Raw genomic sequence first — 18,621 nt, 5'->3', positions numbered from 1 at the left:
AAGTGACGGGGCGGGAGGGAGGGAGGGAGGGTGGTTTGTGCATTAAACTTCAGTGATTTCAGCCAGTTCATCTCCAGGCTGCCGTGACTCAGTGGCCAGGAGCGGTTGGCAGGAGGCTGCAGAAGTTTGGGCACGGGAAGGTGCTGGGCAGTGCTCAGCTCCGAGCTCAGAGCCCGCGGCTCTGCTGACGCACTCGCAGTCCCTGCACTGTCTGTGTTTGTTTTGGAAACCCTCTGGGAGCCCTGGCTGCTCCTTTGGGCAGTGCTGGGGTGCTGCAGCTCTGCAGCCTTCAGATGCAGCAATTCCATACCCAGAGGACAGGGTGCAATGGGATGCAAGCTTGCTTCTTCACAGAAAAATGGACATTCCGTGTCCATTTGCCTGCAGTTTTTTTAGTACACTTAGTGAAATTTCAAATGCTTTTTAATGTTCAATTACATGAAATAGACTCCTTTATTCTGAAGCAGTAGGTAACACTGTCTTTTTTTCTTTGATTTGTGTGTGTTGTTTTTTGTTTTCTTTAATAGAATATTCAAATAAAAACTTTGGCAGATGATGTGGTAAGGCCTTTGTAGCATCTTAATTTGCAATGGTAACTCCACGCTGCATGCTACTTTACTCAGTGTTGTGGACAAAATAACATTCTTATAAGGATATTCAGCATTAGATTTCAGAAAGTTGAATGACTATTCCTAAAGACCTTAATTTGTGACTTCAGTTGAAGAAGATTTATCATGATTTCTATTTGGAGAAACTTCCTTAAGCACATTTGAAATACTTTAGTAATACTGTGGCTATGTTGAAACTGTTACTTAACAGTTGAAGTGTTATTTCTCTTGACCTTCTCTTTACCACTAAATGGTCTGCAGTGGCTCTTAAAGTTGGTTGCCACATGATTCAAGTGGAACCATTTTGGGTAATAAATGTCCCCTGAGGAACAAGTGTGTATTCAGTAGCACTAACTTGATGAAGCTGAATACTTTGAAAATACTTTGGAAACTGGGTCCAAAGTATTTTTTCAGAAACTTGTATCAAAATTGATCTCATTAAAATTACAGCCTTGTATTATATATCTACAAAATAAAGCCAGACTGGTTCTTTAGTTAATGATTGTCTGCACATCTGAAATGAGGAAATGGTGCCTGGAAATCACACAGAAGATTCCTTTGTGTCTTTCCAGTGATCTCACCAGTGCAATCTCATTGAACAAATTTGGTGTTAATAAGTTACACTTGAAACAGATGACAGTGTGATGAAATTGGACCTTAAATGACTTTTTGTGACTGTTGAATGGTCAATATAAAACTGCATTTGGCTAAATTTGGAATCTGCCTTTCAGGCATTGTTATATCCTTGGCCTTTTCACCAAGTTATGTCCTAATTTTAGTTTCCAAAAATGTAATTTGAACTTTTATAATAAGGTAGAAATGGATTAATGTTCTTGCTTTGTAAAAGACATTAACAGTATCCTTGTAGGTATTGTGCTTCTGTCCACAAATATAAAAATATCTAAGGAAGAAGAAAACCCCCATACCACCCATCCCTCAAAAAAAAAAAAAAAAAAGTTCAAAAGAAACTGAAAGGGAGTGCAGCTTATCTAGGGACACTTTCCTTCAGAGATTTAAGGTAATCTCGGAGGATCTCAAAAATAGCAACAAAAACAATGAACAACAAAAACAAATAAAAAGCAAGAAAAAAACCCCCAGAAAAATAATATTTCTTCTCCACACTCCACAGCTCTCACTCTAGTGTCTCCACTCTGGATTTGCTAATCTAAAATGAATCAAAATTTTTGCAAACCAAGTCTGTCTCCATTAGACATTTCAAATCTCAGGGAGGTTGTTTTGTTATAGCCAATATAAATTTTGGTTTACAAGTTTTGGTGGAGATGACAGTGACTGCTATGAGTGATCCTGGTAACCCTACATAAGCTGCTCTCAGATGAAAGCACATCTTCATAAGGCTGTTGAGTGCCTGAAACAAATACAGGAGTATTTGTGGATGCAAACAGTTCTTTGAGGAAAATTGCTATATGCATGATGTTCTCAAATTGAACATATATATGTATATATATAAAAAACCACAGATATTGAATGAGAAAATTCGGACTTTATTCAGAATAGAGTTCTATGTTACAAATACAGCAGAAATGGCCTTATAAGGAAGGTGCTGGTTATTTCCAGTATTAACCCAGTAACTGAGCATGCTTTCAGCCCAGGAGTGGGGTTGGTGTCAGCCCTAACCCGAGAGCGCCCTGGCTGCGTCTGCCCGTGTGTTTAACCATGGGTGCTGCTTCTGTGTCAGCAATCCTTCACCTGGCTTTCTAAAGCTCGGCACTAATTCCAGGAGTTCCTCCTCAAAAACTCTTCAAGGAGCTATGAGCTATGCTTGGAGCGTTAATTCCTCTACCAACTTTATTTTACTTTAGCAGGATGTTTTGTAAACCTGATGAACTTGTGAGTACCTCCTTCCCCACACTGCCTTTTTCACTTGTCCTCCAAAGACTTACAGCTCTTCAGGGGAAAGAACAGTGGACATTACCTTTGTGGTACCATATTTATTCACTGTCAGGATAATTAGTAATGGGAGAAGATTTTGAAGTGCTAAGAGTTTAACCTAGCTGGTGCAATTTTGGATCAGTGAGAATTATTTAAATCCCTTTTGCATGTGACCTGTCATGAGTTTACCTTATATGTTATTGTCTTTCTGTGCAAAGTAATCTCTGAATATTAGAGTATTTTTACTTACAGTTCAGTTTAACTCTGCTGCTTGAATTAACTAAAAACACATGCATTACTGCCATGCAATTGGCTGCTTTTCTCTCTTTCTATTTCTGCTTATTTTGGAATGTCTTTGCAGCGTGACAGAATCACAAGCTTCAGGAAATCGGCTGTGAAGAAAGAGAAGCCCCTCATTCAGCATCCTATTGACTCCCAGCCTTCCATTAGTGAGATCCCACATGCCCAGGCTCTTGTTGATGAGCGCTGCATGAACTTATCAGAGAAGGAAGTTATGGATCTCTTTGAGAAAATGATGGTAAGATGTGGTGTGGGGAAAACTGTCCTGTTCCACTGGGTAGCTCTGCTCTGTTCAGTGGAGCTGTGAATGTCTTTTGAAGGATTGGATAAGTGTTAATTAACTCTTGCTTGATTTGCTTGTTAAGGCATTAGTTTTTAACTTTTCCAAGTAATGTTAATTGAAGCAGACAATAGATCTGTCTCACAGACACTAGCAGTTCTGTGACAAGGCTGTTCACCAGCAGTGATTGCAGGAGCATTGACTGCTCTTAGGTGCCAGTCTGAAATTACTTTGACTTCCAATGGCAAGCCTAGTCATGACTAGTAATGACTGCATTGTATTTAATCTGTTATCAAGTTAAAAGAAGTGTCTTAAGAGATTTAATCTAGCAGAGCATTTTGACTTTTAGGCTTTTTTTAAATACATCAGTTGGAACAGTTTCACCTCTACCCCTTCCACAAGCTAGTAATCCATGTAATTACAGCCTTCTGATTAGATAATGGAGGAATGGTGTCCACTGTGATAAGATTTCACTAAAAACACAGGGACATCTCAAGAGTTGACACTTCTGCATCAACTTGAGGTGTAGAATTGTTGTGCTTGTCCTCTAGTTTTACTTCTTGAGCCAAATTTCAGAAATGTTAACTCCCCTCGATGCAGTTTAAATTTTGGGTAAGTCTCAAAAACAATCAGCACTTGAGGTGACAGAATTAAATGAGAAAATCAGGTAGGGCAAAATCAAACACGCACAGATAAACTGGAAAAAGTCACTTCTGCTTGTTTGAAAATTAACTGTTTAACAAAAGTAGCTTTAAAAGAACAAAGACTACTAAAAATCCTGAGAAGTGTTCCTGATGTGGTGTGGTCTGGCTCTTTGCAGGAGGACATGAACCTGAACGAGGAACGTAAAGCTCCTTTGCGAGACAAAGACTTGAGCACAAAGCGTGAGATGGTTGTCCAGTACATTTCTGCAACTGCCAAATCCGTAAGTACTCACCTGAGGAAGGAGCTTGGCTTGGAGTCCTAGGCTTTTCAAGCTTGAAACTTGAAATTTTTAATCTGGATTTATCTAAGAGTGGTAGGAAAAAATAAATGTGTACTTACTAACACACTTCTGAATGCTTGCAGCTGCATCTGAACGGTTAGTTTGCATTTCCCTTGTTGGGCTATGTCAAAACTTGGTCCTTTCTTGGAAATCATAAGAAATTGCAAATCCAGTGATGTAGAGTCATGGATGGAACCTGAGCATGTTTCTGTGCAATTCATCTTAAGAATTTTTGGTACCCAAAGTTTCTTTGTGGTTTCAGTAGCAATGTATGTGCCAGATTCCTTTAGTGAAAGGATGGTCTTAAAACCAGTTCCAAATTACATTTTGAATAGAAAAAATGTTTTGACTTTTCATTGATGTTGATTATTCTCTGTAATTTAATTGACTGATTAACCTTCATGCAGAATTTTTGATCTCTGTCTTCTTTGGGATGCAAGGCGTGTAAGGAAATTGAAGACTGGATACACCAGCATTTTTGGGGTGGAGAAATAAAATTTCAAGTAGTGAAGAGCTGCAGTTTTTCTGCAGTTGAACTGTTTGTATGAATTAGTTATGAAATACACCAGCAATGCCTTGTGTGTGTTAAAAGTTAACTATGGCAAATATAGAAATAAGTAAAGATTATGTTGGTGTCTGGCTAAGGAATCTTTAAGCATGGACTGCAAGTAGTATAATTGACTTGTCCCTTGTTGACCTTGAAAATCAGTTCTGCAGAGTTAAATTTCAAAAATTAAGATGACAATGACATGCAATTATTATGCAAATGCCATGCATGAAACATTATAAACTTCAGTGCGGAGAAGTTTGTGTTCTAATGGTGATGAAATGGTAATGAAAGTGGTGATTTAAGTCCTGAGAGGAGTGATGTTCCTGCATGAGTTCAACTTAAACAAAATCCACAGTCCTTTAGTGTGTGCTGGAAGGAATCCAGTGCTTTAAGCATGGTCCAACTGAATGTACAAATTAATGGAGAATTATTCAAGCTTAGGCAGTGAATGTTATGAACTATGAACTAGACTGTCTTTGGGAACTGTTAATTATTCTTTGTAAGGTTTTTATCTTCACTTGATGATCAATATTAAATCTGGATTTTTTCTTAGTATGCAAAAATACTTTAGTGAAGCAGTAGAAAGTAGAAGTAGAAATGGAAGTAGTTGCATTTTTTCCCAAAAAGTAGTTGAACAATGGTGATGTCTCTCATGTACACTGCAATTGAAATGTAGCTGCCTCCAGGCCCAGAACTGTGCAGCTGAGTAAGGAAAGCATGGCTACCATTGCATGGCTCACTGCTGAAATGTTAATGCATTGCATTGCTCCCCATGTGTGCTGCAGCGTGGGAAACCTAACAGAACTGGGAAGGCATTAGCCTAAATGCACTAATAACATAAAACCAAGTCATCCTAAAGGGTCCTCGTACATGAATGTGCGCTTTGGGCTTAAGTCAGCACCAGTGTGGATGTTTTACACATTACAAAGTGTTTTTCCTAGAGGAAAAACACTTCAAGTTTGTGTGCTTCAGTACATCCTCCTTGCAATTGAATCACAGCATTTGAATGGAATCTTTCAGAAATATACAGTACCTTTCTGTGTGTTATCCTAATTTAACTTCTACATAGCTATCATCCTAATTGTTAAAAAAAAAATTAAAATACAGAGGTTAATTTTAAAATGTTGATTGGGATTTTATGGTGGTGCCAAACCTCACTTTCACTTGTAATTTCGTCTTCTCTTTAGTGCAACTACTATTCTGCTCAATGAATTCAAGCCCTAGTCAATCTTTACTGCATCATGAATTGTCAAACTTTCCTTTCTTCAGGATTGTCTTCCATGAAAATGCTGGTTGCATTCAAAATTATCTGTCTTTAAATTTTCTACCTTTTTCTTTTGTCACAGATAATTATCTGTCTTCCTTTTTTACACTGCAAATACTTGGCCCTTCTGCTTAGAGCTCACAAAACACATTTAACAGTTGATGTGACTTTTCTTGCAGTTCATTTCATGATTTTAATTAGGCTTTTGAGCTCCCTCCCTTCATTTGAAAATATCACTCTCATTTGCTGATGTTGTCTTAACCAAATTATTTTAAATTTGGTGCTTCATTTTCTCTGCCTGTGTGCTGTCTGCAGCATGTTGACCATGCTTTTCTGGAACACTTGTCTTCAGAGTTCTGAGAGAGGAACTTTGGGTTTCCTTGGGTATGGAGGAGAAAGTTTTCCTTGGGTGGAGAAAGTTTTCCTTGGGTGTGGAGGATATGTAGAAGCTGATGAGCTGGATGCTTTCATGGGAAGTGATTTTCTGTGCTTCTCATTCCTTCTCTCACTTAAAGAGAGTGTTGACCATAGAAATTATACCTGAGAACTGGTGAAGGATTGAAATTCTGTTTCAGAACTGACCCCAGTGACATTTTGTACTGACTAGTTGAACATTGGTGAGAGGAGAAGACAGTAAATTAGGAGAACAGATTGTCTGGTGATGGCAATCCCTTCTTGTGCTTGTAGAGGAAACTTCTTCAGGAAGTGAAGTGTTGATTGTGAAAGACTTGCAGGGACTTTTGTTTCTCAACGAGTTCCTAAAGGAAAAATGGAAGAGAAATTGTAGAAAATGAAGCAGGTAGAGGCTGAGCAGAGACAGTGCAGTTGGGATCTCAGAAGCAGAGCAGCTGTGGTCAGATGAAGGTGGACATGCAGTGAAGTGGCTGCTGTGAGCCCGCAGCAGGGGAGGCTGCACTGCTGGAGCAGATGTCCATGTCCTGCTGCTCCCAGCAACGTGGGCCTTTGTGCAGGGTGACAGAACAGGGCACAGATGTGCTGCCTGCCTGCAGGTTCCTCTGGGGCAAGTCACCTTTTTGTTCATGAATATAGAGAGATGCTGTTCCGTGGTAAAGAGAAGATGGCATTCTGAAAATCACTGTTTAATTATCCATGTAATTAAAAGCATCCATACTGAGCAGTTGAATAAAAATGTCATGTGAGATTTTCTGAAATGCAAGTTGGAGTTATAACTGTAGGCTATGTTTTTGATTACGAAAACTTAATTGAATTCAGTGGTGACATCATCTAAACAGATCAAAAGCTCCATAATAAAAGCAGTTGTTATACATACAAGGAAGTCAGTATGCCATTAGTGTGTTCTCAGTGTCATATGTAAAGTATCTGACCTGATAATTTTAACAAATGGCATATTTAATCCTTCAAGATGTAGCTGTCAAGAAAGGTATTTAGTTATTTGTAGGTAAATGTGTCAAATACTGAAGATTCAGCAGCAAAACATAAGAATTTGAAATTATTGCTCCTGCTGTAGAGCTGCTGTTTTCCTGTCAGGGAAGCTCTAACCCCTAAACAGGTTGATAAAGTAATAAAAGAATGCAACTACTACTAATAATTAAACACTGAAAAATGTGTGTGCAACTACATCCTACTAAGTACTGTGCTGTGTTTATTTATGTATTATTATTATCTTTTTTACACAATAACCTCTCTTGGCTGACCACTGCATGCAGATAGTCGGAAGTAAAGTTCCGGTGAGTACGAACACGAGAGTTTTGTTTTCTCTTATGAACTTCCCTTTTTAGAGATTAGGCTGGAATATTTTGGACTTTTATCTGGGTTTTAAAAGTTCAGTGGGCACAACTAAATCCTTGTTTTATCAGAATAATTGTCAACCACCTCAATCATGTTTATCTTACCAGTATGAGATCATTGCTTACACTTTTGAGGGATTCCTTCAAGTTTTCAGGAGTCAATTTCCAAATACCTCAAACTTACTGAGCTCATCTCTTCATTATGAGCAACAAATATAAGTTAAGCTTGTCTTGCCTTTTATTGAAGGCAGGCACTTGAAATTTTAAATTGACAATATTTGGCTTACTTTGTTCTGTTTAGATGTGGAAATTTTTATGTTCTAATTGTTATTATTCATAGCTTGTCTTGGAAATGCCAACTTCAGCAGATCAATGTGACAATAAGATTAATTTAGAGGATTCAGGAGGTCAATATGTTTAAGATGAGATCACTGAGAGCATAACTTTTCTCTTATTAAGGACTCATCTACATTTTATGTTGTTTTGATTGAATTCAAATATTATAGACAAATATTTGGGATTTAATTTGTTGGAGTGAGTTCAGCAAGTTTTTGTTTCCTAGTAAATAGGATTTCTTTTGAGAATAATTACATATGGATTTAAAATAGTGGTTGAAAGCAAAAATGTTCTTTTAAATGATGGATGGACTTTATTTTTTATTACAGCCAAAACAGGCTTTTCAGGTACAGCAAGGCTTTCTACTTAGGCCATATTCAGTAATTAAATTCTGTAGTAGAAATAATAGAGAACATTCTATGATTTAAAGCTGTCTAATCATCACCTCAGATATAGTTAGGTTTTTCTCCTACTCACTATATTCTTGTATATTTTTCTCTTGGCTTTGTTTTATTCAGAGGGGCCTTTAAAGAGACTTTTATGTCCACCAGTACTTTTTAGTTTTGTGCACACTATTGGCTCTTCCCCTAATTGAGGAAAATATCTTAATTGTGCTTATGTATTTAAAGGTATTGGCTTTTTGATGGGAAAAATTATTAATTTTCCAGTTCAGTGTGTTAAAACCAGTTTCAAGTAATCCCTGCTGCTGTGTAATTTCCTTTTGGTGTGAATTAGCCTGAACATCTGCTTTGTGAAGAGGCTATTTTGTAAAGCAAGCTGATATTCCCACAATGGGTAGGGGAGAAATTCTAAGATGTTTTCTTTCCCATGCCTTTGAGTTCAGAGTCTGATAGAGAGCAAGAACAACTCTGCATTAAAAGCATGTTTTTGTGCAAATAACTTGCTAAATACTAAAATAAAAAATGCTGTGCCTGGTGTATGGCTTCTGCATATATTGCTTAAAGAGCCTTTGCACCTCCGTGTGCTTCTTCTCTGCCTTAATTGTAACACTGAAGGTGACCAGCCATAAAGGAATTTCTAAAATTTTCTTTCTTGAGCATTGGTTTAATCTTTGAACATACTGATGTGGGACCCAACCCTCTTCAGTTTCTTGCTACTTCACTTTTGCTTCCATCTTTATTAGGTGTTCTCCTGTTAAACATTTTTGACTGAGACCTTACACCTCAAAGTAAATGAGAAATGTTTGTATTAAAATCTGATCCATATAAAGGCATAGCAATTCTTAAAAATAGTATTCCAGTCAAACTGTCTTTGAATAGGGAAATAAAAGGAGTAACACCTGGTTCAGCATTTGAGTTAGCATGGCTGGAGGTGAAGAGGATTGAGACTGAGACATTGATTGATTGCAGGGAATAAAAAAGTAATCCTGGTAAGCTGAAAATTCTCTGAAAGATTTCAAGAATGGATTTTTGTGAGCTGTCTTGAGTGACCATCCATTTTGAAGGAGGAGGAAAATAAGGAAGAGGATTTGGTTCCTTATTGCTGTGCACTTAAAGGTGCTTTTTCAAAGAACCAATGAAGGAATGTGCCTGTCCTGCAAGCCGTGGGAAGGAGCCTTAGCAGAGCACACTGCCAGTTCTTTGAACTGTTGATCTATTTTTTAGGGAGTCATGGGTCTTCTGAAAATAAGGGACTAGGCAGAGCAGAGGTGCTTCAGCAACGGCCTGGCTGGCACAGAAAGAAGAGAGAGCAAGATCCCACCTTGGATGAAATATGAAACAAAGAATAGCAAAGACTTCAGTCCAGAGTAGCAGAGTCTCCTGTGGAGCTTGCAGCTGTGGAAGGACAAACTCATCTCATCTCTTGGGAGAAACCACTGTCTTGCATTCTAGAGTGCTGTTCAGGGTCTAGCTTAACTGGCATTGATTGAAGTTGCCATTGTCTCATCTCTGTACATTTTGTGGCTCTCAGAAGCATTTCTGTTCTCTTCTTTTACCATTTGGGGCATGGCTGAAATGACAGCATTTGTGCCCAGCTGGATCTGTACTGTGTACATGATGTGCATTAGTTACAAACAAAATCTCTTCTGATTGCCATCCATCCAATGGGTGGGATAAAGCTGTTCCTTTTTCCTAGTTCTTTACCTTATGGTCCTTCAGAGTGATGATTTTTCTGAATTTTGATGATTTTTGATGTATTAATCTGATTTACCATCAGCTCCTACTCCTATAAATATAACTCCCCCCATTTATTCCTTTTTCTTTCGGTGGAAGAGCATCTCTTTGTTTAGGATGTTGATGGTGACTGATTCTAGTCCCTCTATGTCCTTCTTACTCATCTTTGCCTTGGTCCTTTGATGTGATGCCCAGCTGAAGGTGCTTTGCATGTCAGCAAGGAACATCTTCAAAGCTGACACAGTGCAGAGGACCCTGGTGTCTCACTGCAGTCACAGTCTGTCCTGGTTCTGTTCTGAATCTGAAAGTATATTGTGAACACAGTTCTGGTTTGTGCCTTGAATCTGGCTAGGGCAAAGTCATGAACTTAAATTTAGCCAAGTCATCTTGTCATCAGCCATACTCAGTGTATTTTTGGAAAATGAATGGTAAGAATTTGAAGAGAGCAAACCAGAAGCTTTATAAGAAGTGGAGCTTTGTGAAAGAGAGACAATTTGAATATTTGTGGTGGAAGTGATACAATTAAATGCATATAAATCCTCTTCTAGGACAGGCACTTGATACTGCCTTTGCACCCATGACATCTTTATCAGGTTCTCTTCAACAGACCCTTCAGAGCTAAGGAGCTTTAGGAGCTGCAAATGAATCAAAACCACTCTTCTGAGATAAGCCTGCTGCAACTTGTCAGAGCTGTAGAAAAGATTAGTTGCACCTTTTGGAAAAATGTTTTGTCTTGTTCAAGAGTTTGAATACTCTAGCTGTAAAAACTGATACTCAGGTATTTAATAGTGAAATACTGTGTAAGTAGTTATTCTTGTGTAGTGGCACTTCAGCAGGAGGGAGCTCTTTGTCAAATATCCTGTATGATTTTTTTTGCAGCAAAGATCCTCTAGAGATCTCTGTTAGGGGTCAAACATGAACTATGGTACAGCAAAAAATTGGCTCAGGAAGTTGCATGAATTGGGTTTTTTGTATGTCTATGATTGTTTCCATTACAGTGTTGTCAAGTAGATGTATAATGCAGTCTCATTAAATATGTTAATGCAGCTGAGTGATGGCATTAAATTTTTATATTCCATTTGTAGTACATGTACTTTTACTCAAAGAAGTGAAAAAGATTCCAGCAAAAATAGTTATCCATGTAATGTAAAACCAAAATATGAAACACTGAAGACAAATCCAAGTCAAGTCAACTGTCTTGAATACTTGTCCTATGATTTAGAAATTCATATGGAAATATTAGTCTTCTGTTTTATCATCTAAGCACTGTTTGATCACTAGAAAACTCAGCAGCATTCTGCCTTCTGTGATAGGGGGGACTAAAAAACAGCAAGCACGAATGTACCCTGTCCTCACAAGAATACATCCATGAACTGCGTTCTGGAATTTCAGATGAAAAACTCCTGAATTGCCTGGAGTCTTTGAGAGTGTCTCTAACCAGCAACCCAGTCAGGTAAGCAGAGCAATTTCTGCAGTAGTTTTCATCATGCTGTTTTTGCTAAGCAGGAGACTTGTGGGCTTTGGGGTTTTTTTTTGAAACCAGAGTAATTATGCTAATGCTTGTTGACGGGAGAGCAGTGTTCTCAGCACCCTGGATCAGGAGCAGTGAAATGTTTGCAGCTGTCTGCAATATCTCCTCACCTTTCTCTGTGGCTTTCAGCAATTTGTACTTGTTGGAACTGTTTGCCTTTGTGGCTGATCAGGTCCTTTGGGAAGTGAGACCAAAAATTGAGCCTGTGAAGGAATGCACAAGCAGCAACACAGAAATAGCTCTGCAAGTTCTGCATTTGATTAAGAAATAATTAAAAACATTTTTCTTTGGGTTTTTTTTTTCTAGCTGGGTTAACAATTTTGGACATGAAGGTCTTGGGCTCCTGTTGGATGCATTGGAAAAGCTTCTGGACAAGAAACAGTAAGGACCTGGATCATTTGAAGGGAGGGATGGGGAGGTTGTGAAGATTTTCCTTGTGTGATTTTCCTCTTTCCTTTCAAGGCAAGAAAGTATTGATAAGAAAAATCAACATAAACTTATCCAGTGCCTCAAAGCATTTATGAACAACAAAGTGAGTGTTATTTTAAATTCACATACTTCCATCATGTTTGGGGTTGAGTTCAATATGTATATAACATGTTAAGTGTTGGAGAGGGAAGGAAAGCTTGTATATCCAGTGTTTAACTTTTTGGGAATGCAGGTCTTAAACTTAGTGTAACTTCTGTTGAGAGTCTTCTTCATGAATCTTTCTGCATTTTTTCTTAGTTTTGTTAAATATTATTGATTTTTGAAAGTAAAATGTTTGATAAAGAGAGGATGATAGTATAAATTTAAGGTAAGTAAATTTGGAAATTAATTACTTGGAAAATATTAAAAAAAAAGCTTTCCAAATTCAGATTTCAATACATGTTTGTTAATATAATGTACTTTTAACCTGATTTAAATTGAGTAGGGTTTGATATATTTTTAGCTGCAGTTTTTAAGTTGCTAGGTCATGGGTAAAGGGTTAGATTAAGTTGTATCTGATTTGTTTTCTAACACAAGTTACTCAGGTTTACAGAGGATGAGTACCTTCTAGAAGCTGATGCGTTAAATTTTGCTTCATTCATAGTAAAATCTGAAGTCTTGTATTTATGTATCCTCCCCAGCAAATAAAACTGCATAAAAGTTACTTATAATTACTTTTGCTCAGTTTAGAAATGAAATGGGAGAAAAGCAGATTTTTCATACTTCTGAGGTGTTTCAGATATAGACAGAAAATAAAACCTGATTTGTCTTTTGGTGGGTACTGATTTTACAAGGTCCTGGTGTCCTGAGGAGCTGAATCTCTCTTTGTCAGGAGAAAGCCTCAAATGCAAGTCTGGGGAGCCTGAGCTGTGTCCCCTAGCAATGATGGCCTGGGGTTTTGGTGGGGTTTTGGTGGGGTGCTGCCAAACCCTTCTGGGAGGGAGGGGTTGGGAGAATCCCTCAGGATCTCAGGTTGGTGATGAGTTTCCAAGGCAAGCACAACCTTTTCACCATGAGCTTTTTGTTTCTGCCAGTACGGTTTGCAAAGGATTCTAGGAGATGAAAGGAGCCTCTTGCTGCTGTCAAGAGCAATTGATCCAAAGCAACCACACATGATGACTGAGACAGTGAAAATCCTTTCTGCTCTCTGCATTATTGGGGAGGAGAACATGTAAGTGAGATATTGAAGCTTTTTTTGGTGCTCGTGAGTTGTTAATTTGGACACAGGTGAGAAAAGTTGCCAGTGAAATAAATGTAACCTGTTAAGTCTTTAATAATGTGGTTTAAAGTTAAAGAGACTTCACCTGTTGTGTTGCCCTAATTGAGTATTAAATCAGAGAAAAGCAAATGAGCAGAGACCTACACACTGTGGCTGACGTGGAAGGTGTGAAAGGACAAATCACCTCTACCACAGGAACTAGGAGTTTACATTTACAGCTGGGCTTTGGAACAATTCAACTCGGAGTTATTTAGCACTTGCTCATGAGATTTTTGAAAGAAAGATGATCACTTGGCATATGTTTCCTGTAAATTCACCACTGCGTTTATTTACTGAAGGTTAAAATGGGCAAACTTCATGTCTTCTATGCAATAAATAGATTAAAACATTCAGATTCCTGAAAGGACAGTTTATTAGAATTTCCAGATGTTAAACATGTCAGCTGTTATCAAGTGCACAGTCTTGCAAAGGGAGGTATTTTCCCCCTCATTGGTTGTTTGATTGCTGAAATAATAATATAGAGATTTAGTCACCCCTTTTTTCTTATTTCAGCATTAATCTTGTAGACATTTATAACACTTGGTTCTTGATTGTTTTCAGCTTTCTGTAGATAAATGCATTTCAGCTCTGTCAGTGCACTAAGCCTTGAGTTGTGTGAACATGTTTAAAATGAGCGAGTTGGCTGTGCCGTGCTCTCTTGACAGTTTGTCTTTCTCTTAGCCTGGACAAGCTCTTAGGTGCTATAACCACTGCTGCTGAGAGGCACAGCAGGGAGGAACGTTTCTCCCAGATCGTGGAAGGCCTGGAGAACCACGAGTTCATCCAGCTGCAGGTGGGTTTGCCTTTGTGTGCTTCAGCTGAAAGGCTGAACACTCTCTATGGCCTGGTCATCTTTGATTCACACACATATCTTTTAGTGCTATTAATCAGTGAAAAAGTATAAATAAATACCAGTGCCTTACTGACACTAGATTTTCTACTAGTTAGTGGTGGGAGGCCAAGGAACTCACTTCTTTCCCCAAAAATAGGATTAAGAAATCGTGACCTTAGTAAAGAGAGCAATTAGTGCTGTTTCTTTCCTTGCATGCCAGGTGTAATGTTCAGGTAATAAATCTGGTCCCAGTGCTGGTACTTTAGGCAGCAGTACCTGTGGCCTCTTAAATGTTCAGATATATGCTAATTATGGCAGGTGTAGCATGGGGTGTGCCCATTTTTGGCAGGGTTCCTTTTGGGATGAGTGAAGTGCACCAGGATATTATTGGTACTTTTGTCAACAAGGATTCTGCATTCCTTGCTCTGTGTGTTCGTGTGCCTTTCACCAGCCACTAGTGCCTCTGAGGGTAACCTAGTGAGCTATTAAAATTATTTTTATAAAATAATAAATTAATCTGTGGCAGTGGTTTTTACTGTCATGACTTAGATCATGTTTATTGCTGCTTCTGTGTCCATGGATGGAGGTTTTTGTGCTCTGTGGGCACTAGAGTTTTGGTTGGCATTAAGATGCAAGCTTTTTTTGGTTGGGATTGGTTGGGTTTTTTTGGTACTGCCATTTTTGCGTAGAGGCCAAGTGGCTGAATGTCCTAATAAAGGATGAATTTGACTTATGACCTTCTCATTATACAGTAGTTATGCACATTTTATACTAAAATTTATTTTTCAGCTACTTTGGCTGAAAAATATGGAAAAATACAGGCAGGGGAGGTATCCTTGGGATGCTTTTTTCCAGTCCTGGCTCAAATACACATCAGCTGTAGCTGCCTTAATGCTGTGTTTACCATCAGCACCTCTTGTTTCAGAGCTGATGAGTTAATGATGGCCAATAAGTTTCTATAAATGACATTCTAATCTTAATAGTGCTATCACTGAAGAATTCATCCTGGAGTTGTCTCCCACTCCATGACCTTGTTGATTTAAGGCAAACCACAGCCACCACCCCGCATTCCTGCCAGCCTCCCCCTCCCAAAGCTCACTGATACCTCAGTGAAGGCACAATTGCAAGACTCATTACCTTGTTTCTGACAAAATCCTTCTTTGCTGGGAATGTATTAGCACAAGCCATTAAGGCAGAGTCTCTCTGGCAGAAGCAATCAGAGCAGATGGCACCTCTTCTCTCTATTAATTTCAGATTGGACATGTGCTTTGGCTTGTTAAGTCATGTCATAGTAGTAAAATAACAAGAATCATTCAAGCAAGCACGATGATACTGCATTATCTGAAGATGCAGCTCTATCAAGAGAGTGCCTTTGAAAGGGTGTTTTAATAGAAATTTGAGACTCCATAAGGTGTTCTATTAAAGCTAAATAGTGAATGTAATTAAAACAGGAAGGTGCTTTTTATCTGATTTTTTTCCTCTGTAGCTATTGATTTTTTTTTGTCCTACTCTAAAGCTACTTCTATTTGCAGTTAACATCTTTTACCAAACTTGCTATTTCCCTTGAGTGCCATTTTAGTCTTTTAAAGTGGATCAGCACTTTTGGCGTTGTGCTGTTGTCTACCTATTTTCAAATAAATCAATTAAAGTGCACAGCTGTTCAATTAAAGCATTAGCCACTATCCTGAGACCAGGCATTTTGCACAAGTGCTCTGCAGGAATGGAAAAAACACCTGGTGATGTGACTCATTTGGGTATGGGTGTTTATTGGGTGGCTCTGATGTGGGGGTTTTAAGTTGTTAATTATTGTAGAAACAGTTTGCTTTCAAAGTGGTGAGTGCTAAGAAGAAAGAGAAGGAGGTACAATGGGCACCTTTAGTTTGGGAATAACCAGTGCATGATTTTAGGGTGGGCAGGTTAGCTGTGGCTGCCCCTGGATCCCTGGCAGTGCCCCAGGCCAGGCTGGACAGGGCTGGGAGCACCTGGGACAGTGGGAGGTGTCCCTGCCATGGCAGGGTGGCACTGGGTGGGCTTTAAGGTCCCTTCCAGCTCACACCAGTCCACGACATTATTCTGTGATGATCATTCCTATGGTAATTTTTGATACAGTGGAAGCATCCTGATATGGAAACAGGGCAGTATTTGATGCTGCTAAAATAAACCCAAGTGTTGCATGTGTGCTGCATAATAAATAATTTCCATCTCTGGTTTTATAATTCAGCTCAAGCAGTGACTGAAAGTATTGATGTGCATTCTGTGTTTCTGATTGCAGGTGGCATGTATGGGTATTTTATAGAATCAATAAATGCTTTATAATGTAAAGAATTGGGGATGGGTTAGGTAGCAAAGAAACTAAATTGTAACAAATCATGATACGATAGAAAACTTGGGAGAGAGTACCAACATCTGCCATACAGCTCTGAGTGTAAAAGCAATTAATATTTGCTGATAACAGTCTATTTTAAAAATGTTGAACAGCTAATGTCTTGAGAAAGAGTCAGGAGGGGGATCCAGAGCTCTGGCTTTGGATGCTCTGCCCTTCAAGCACTGGAACTGGCACGAGCTGCTCCTGTGCTGGGGGACACACGTGGCTGCACCCAGCCAGGACAAATCCAGGCTCCGTTTCAGTCATGGAACGCATTCCCATCAATGGATGGGAAGGAACTTTATGTGCTTTGGCTGGTAGGAAGCTCAGCTTAACTCTGGGAATTAGGACAGGTCCTTGCATTTCTTAAAAGAAAAGCACATTTTCCTCTGCTCCAAATGTTAACTTGTGTGGAGCTTTGTTTTGTTCCTCTGTATTTCTCCTTTTACTATGAACGCTTTAATGCCATGGTCTAGGTTAACTGAGGAACAGAAATTGTAAACAAATCTTCTCACACTTCTTTAAACTTCTTAAGCTTATGTCAATTAATGGTTTTTTATACCTATTGTGGTTTTTTTAATGGAATTCTGACATTAACAAGCAGGAACTGCTCTGTCCCATTAAGAGAAATGGATTCAACTGGAAATCTTCTTGTTTGTTCTGTAGCCCATACCTGCTCTGTGAGCTGATGCTTTGCCTTTAGTTTTTCTCAGTTGAATCATTATAATAAAAAAAGCCCAGGCACTGAGTTGAGACTTGCTGCTGTTCTAAAGGTTAATGTCTTTATATTTCGTCATGATGTAGTCCTTCAAGGGGGGGAATTCTTTCTTTAAAAAAGGAAAAATTAAGATATACTCTACCTTGAAAAACAGGCCTTGAAAGATAAGGAAAATGAAGAACTTGATATTCAGCTGAGGGTGTTTGATGAGAACAAAGATGAAGACCACTTTGAACTGTCACATCGTCTCAATGATATCAAAGCTGAAATGGAATATCCTTTAAGGAAATGCCGTTATAACTTGTGTTGTTTCAGAACTTTATTAAATGGAAATTACAGTGCTCTGTGTGCAGGTTATTTGTCTCAGTTGTATGTCTTACCAGGGGCTTTGTCAAGCAGATTTCTCTCCAGTTGCTTTTTTTGTTGGAAAATATTTGGATAATTAGTGCTTAAATTTGCATGTCAAATGTAAGTCATTGGGAACTGAATTAATTTTTCATAAATAACATTTATTAAGCTAAACTCTGTCTCATAATACATGAAGAGATAAAATTATACCCGTGGAAAGATCATACGTTTGAAGAAAAATGAGTTTTGATAATAAAAGGAACAAAATTTCTTGTAGGTTCTGAAGCACTACAGATGTGTGCCTTTTCTAACTGAAGGAGCAGGAAATTCCAGGTTACCTGAGTTCAGAATGAACTGCTTGCAGATTTTAGGAGGAAACAGAGGGAGGTAGAGGCAATCAGTGGGAGGACTATAAAATCCCCTGGAATGTTGTTGCTTTGCAGAACAGGTAATTACAAGTAAGGATCATCTCTGGGAAATGAAAAACATTGACCAGTGTGTGTTTGCCAACAGCCTGGCTGAGCTCAGAGTGGAAGCAAAGCTTTGTGTGAAATATTTTTACAGGACTCTAAAACATGAAGTCTATATACGATTCTTCTGATTGATAATGAAACATGTCCTAATTGATAAACAGGGCACAGAAATTCTGTGCATAATCTTAGTGGAAAAATAATATTTTCTGCTAGGGACAGCTCTCAGTGTGGAGGGGTTTTACTTGAACAATATGGGAATATCTGGGGAGCTGTGTTTGGGTGGCTGTTCTGGCTGCAGTGGGGTTTTTGGGCTTTTGTTTGTTTTTGAAGTTTTTGGTTTTTTTAAGTACTGCTATTTTCTTAACAATGTTTGCACTGATGTGAGCGAAGTATTTCATCTGCTGTACAACATGGTGAAAGATACTTCTTCTGAAAATTACTTCTTGTCAATTCTCCAACATTTCCTCCTGATCAGGAACGATTACTATGTCCGGTGAGGCTGCATTTTTGG

The 18,621-nt window shown here is 38.6% G+C and overlaps 1 protein-coding gene across 1 annotated transcript in view; it reads left to right on the top strand.

Annotated features, from left to right (window-relative positions):
• DIAPH2 (diaphanous related formin 2) overlaps positions 1 to 18,621 on the top strand; it is a 168,715-nt gene that overhangs the window by 15,291 nt on the left and 134,803 nt on the right. Inside the window, exons 2-13 of the mRNA XM_041485318.1 lie at positions 528 to 560; positions 2,860 to 3,036; positions 3,899 to 4,003; positions 7,566 to 7,586; positions 11,431 to 11,570; positions 11,955 to 12,029; positions 12,111 to 12,180; positions 13,151 to 13,287; positions 14,056 to 14,167; positions 16,479 to 16,485; positions 17,421 to 17,562; positions 18,487 to 18,603. Coding sequence (XP_041341252.1) covers positions 528 to 560; positions 2,860 to 3,036; positions 3,899 to 4,003; positions 7,566 to 7,586; positions 11,431 to 11,570; positions 11,955 to 12,029; positions 12,111 to 12,180; positions 13,151 to 13,287; positions 14,056 to 14,167; positions 16,479 to 16,485; positions 17,421 to 17,562; positions 18,487 to 18,603 — 1,136 coding nt within the window. The remainder of the gene's footprint in view (positions 1 to 527; positions 561 to 2,859; positions 3,037 to 3,898; positions 4,004 to 7,565; positions 7,587 to 11,430; positions 11,571 to 11,954; positions 12,030 to 12,110; positions 12,181 to 13,150; positions 13,288 to 14,055; positions 14,168 to 16,478; positions 16,486 to 17,420; positions 17,563 to 18,486; positions 18,604 to 18,621) is intronic.

This window comes from Pyrgilauda ruficollis, unplaced genomic scaffold, assembly GCF_017590135.1.
Source record: "Pyrgilauda ruficollis isolate IOZ18807 unplaced genomic scaffold, ASM1759013v1 scaffold7, whole genome shotgun sequence".
Taxonomy (NCBI): Eukaryota; Metazoa; Chordata; class Aves; order Passeriformes; family Passeridae; genus Pyrgilauda; species Pyrgilauda ruficollis.
The sequence above is the reverse complement of the archived record's forward strand: the minus strand, read 5'-3'. Positions and strand labels throughout refer to the sequence as shown.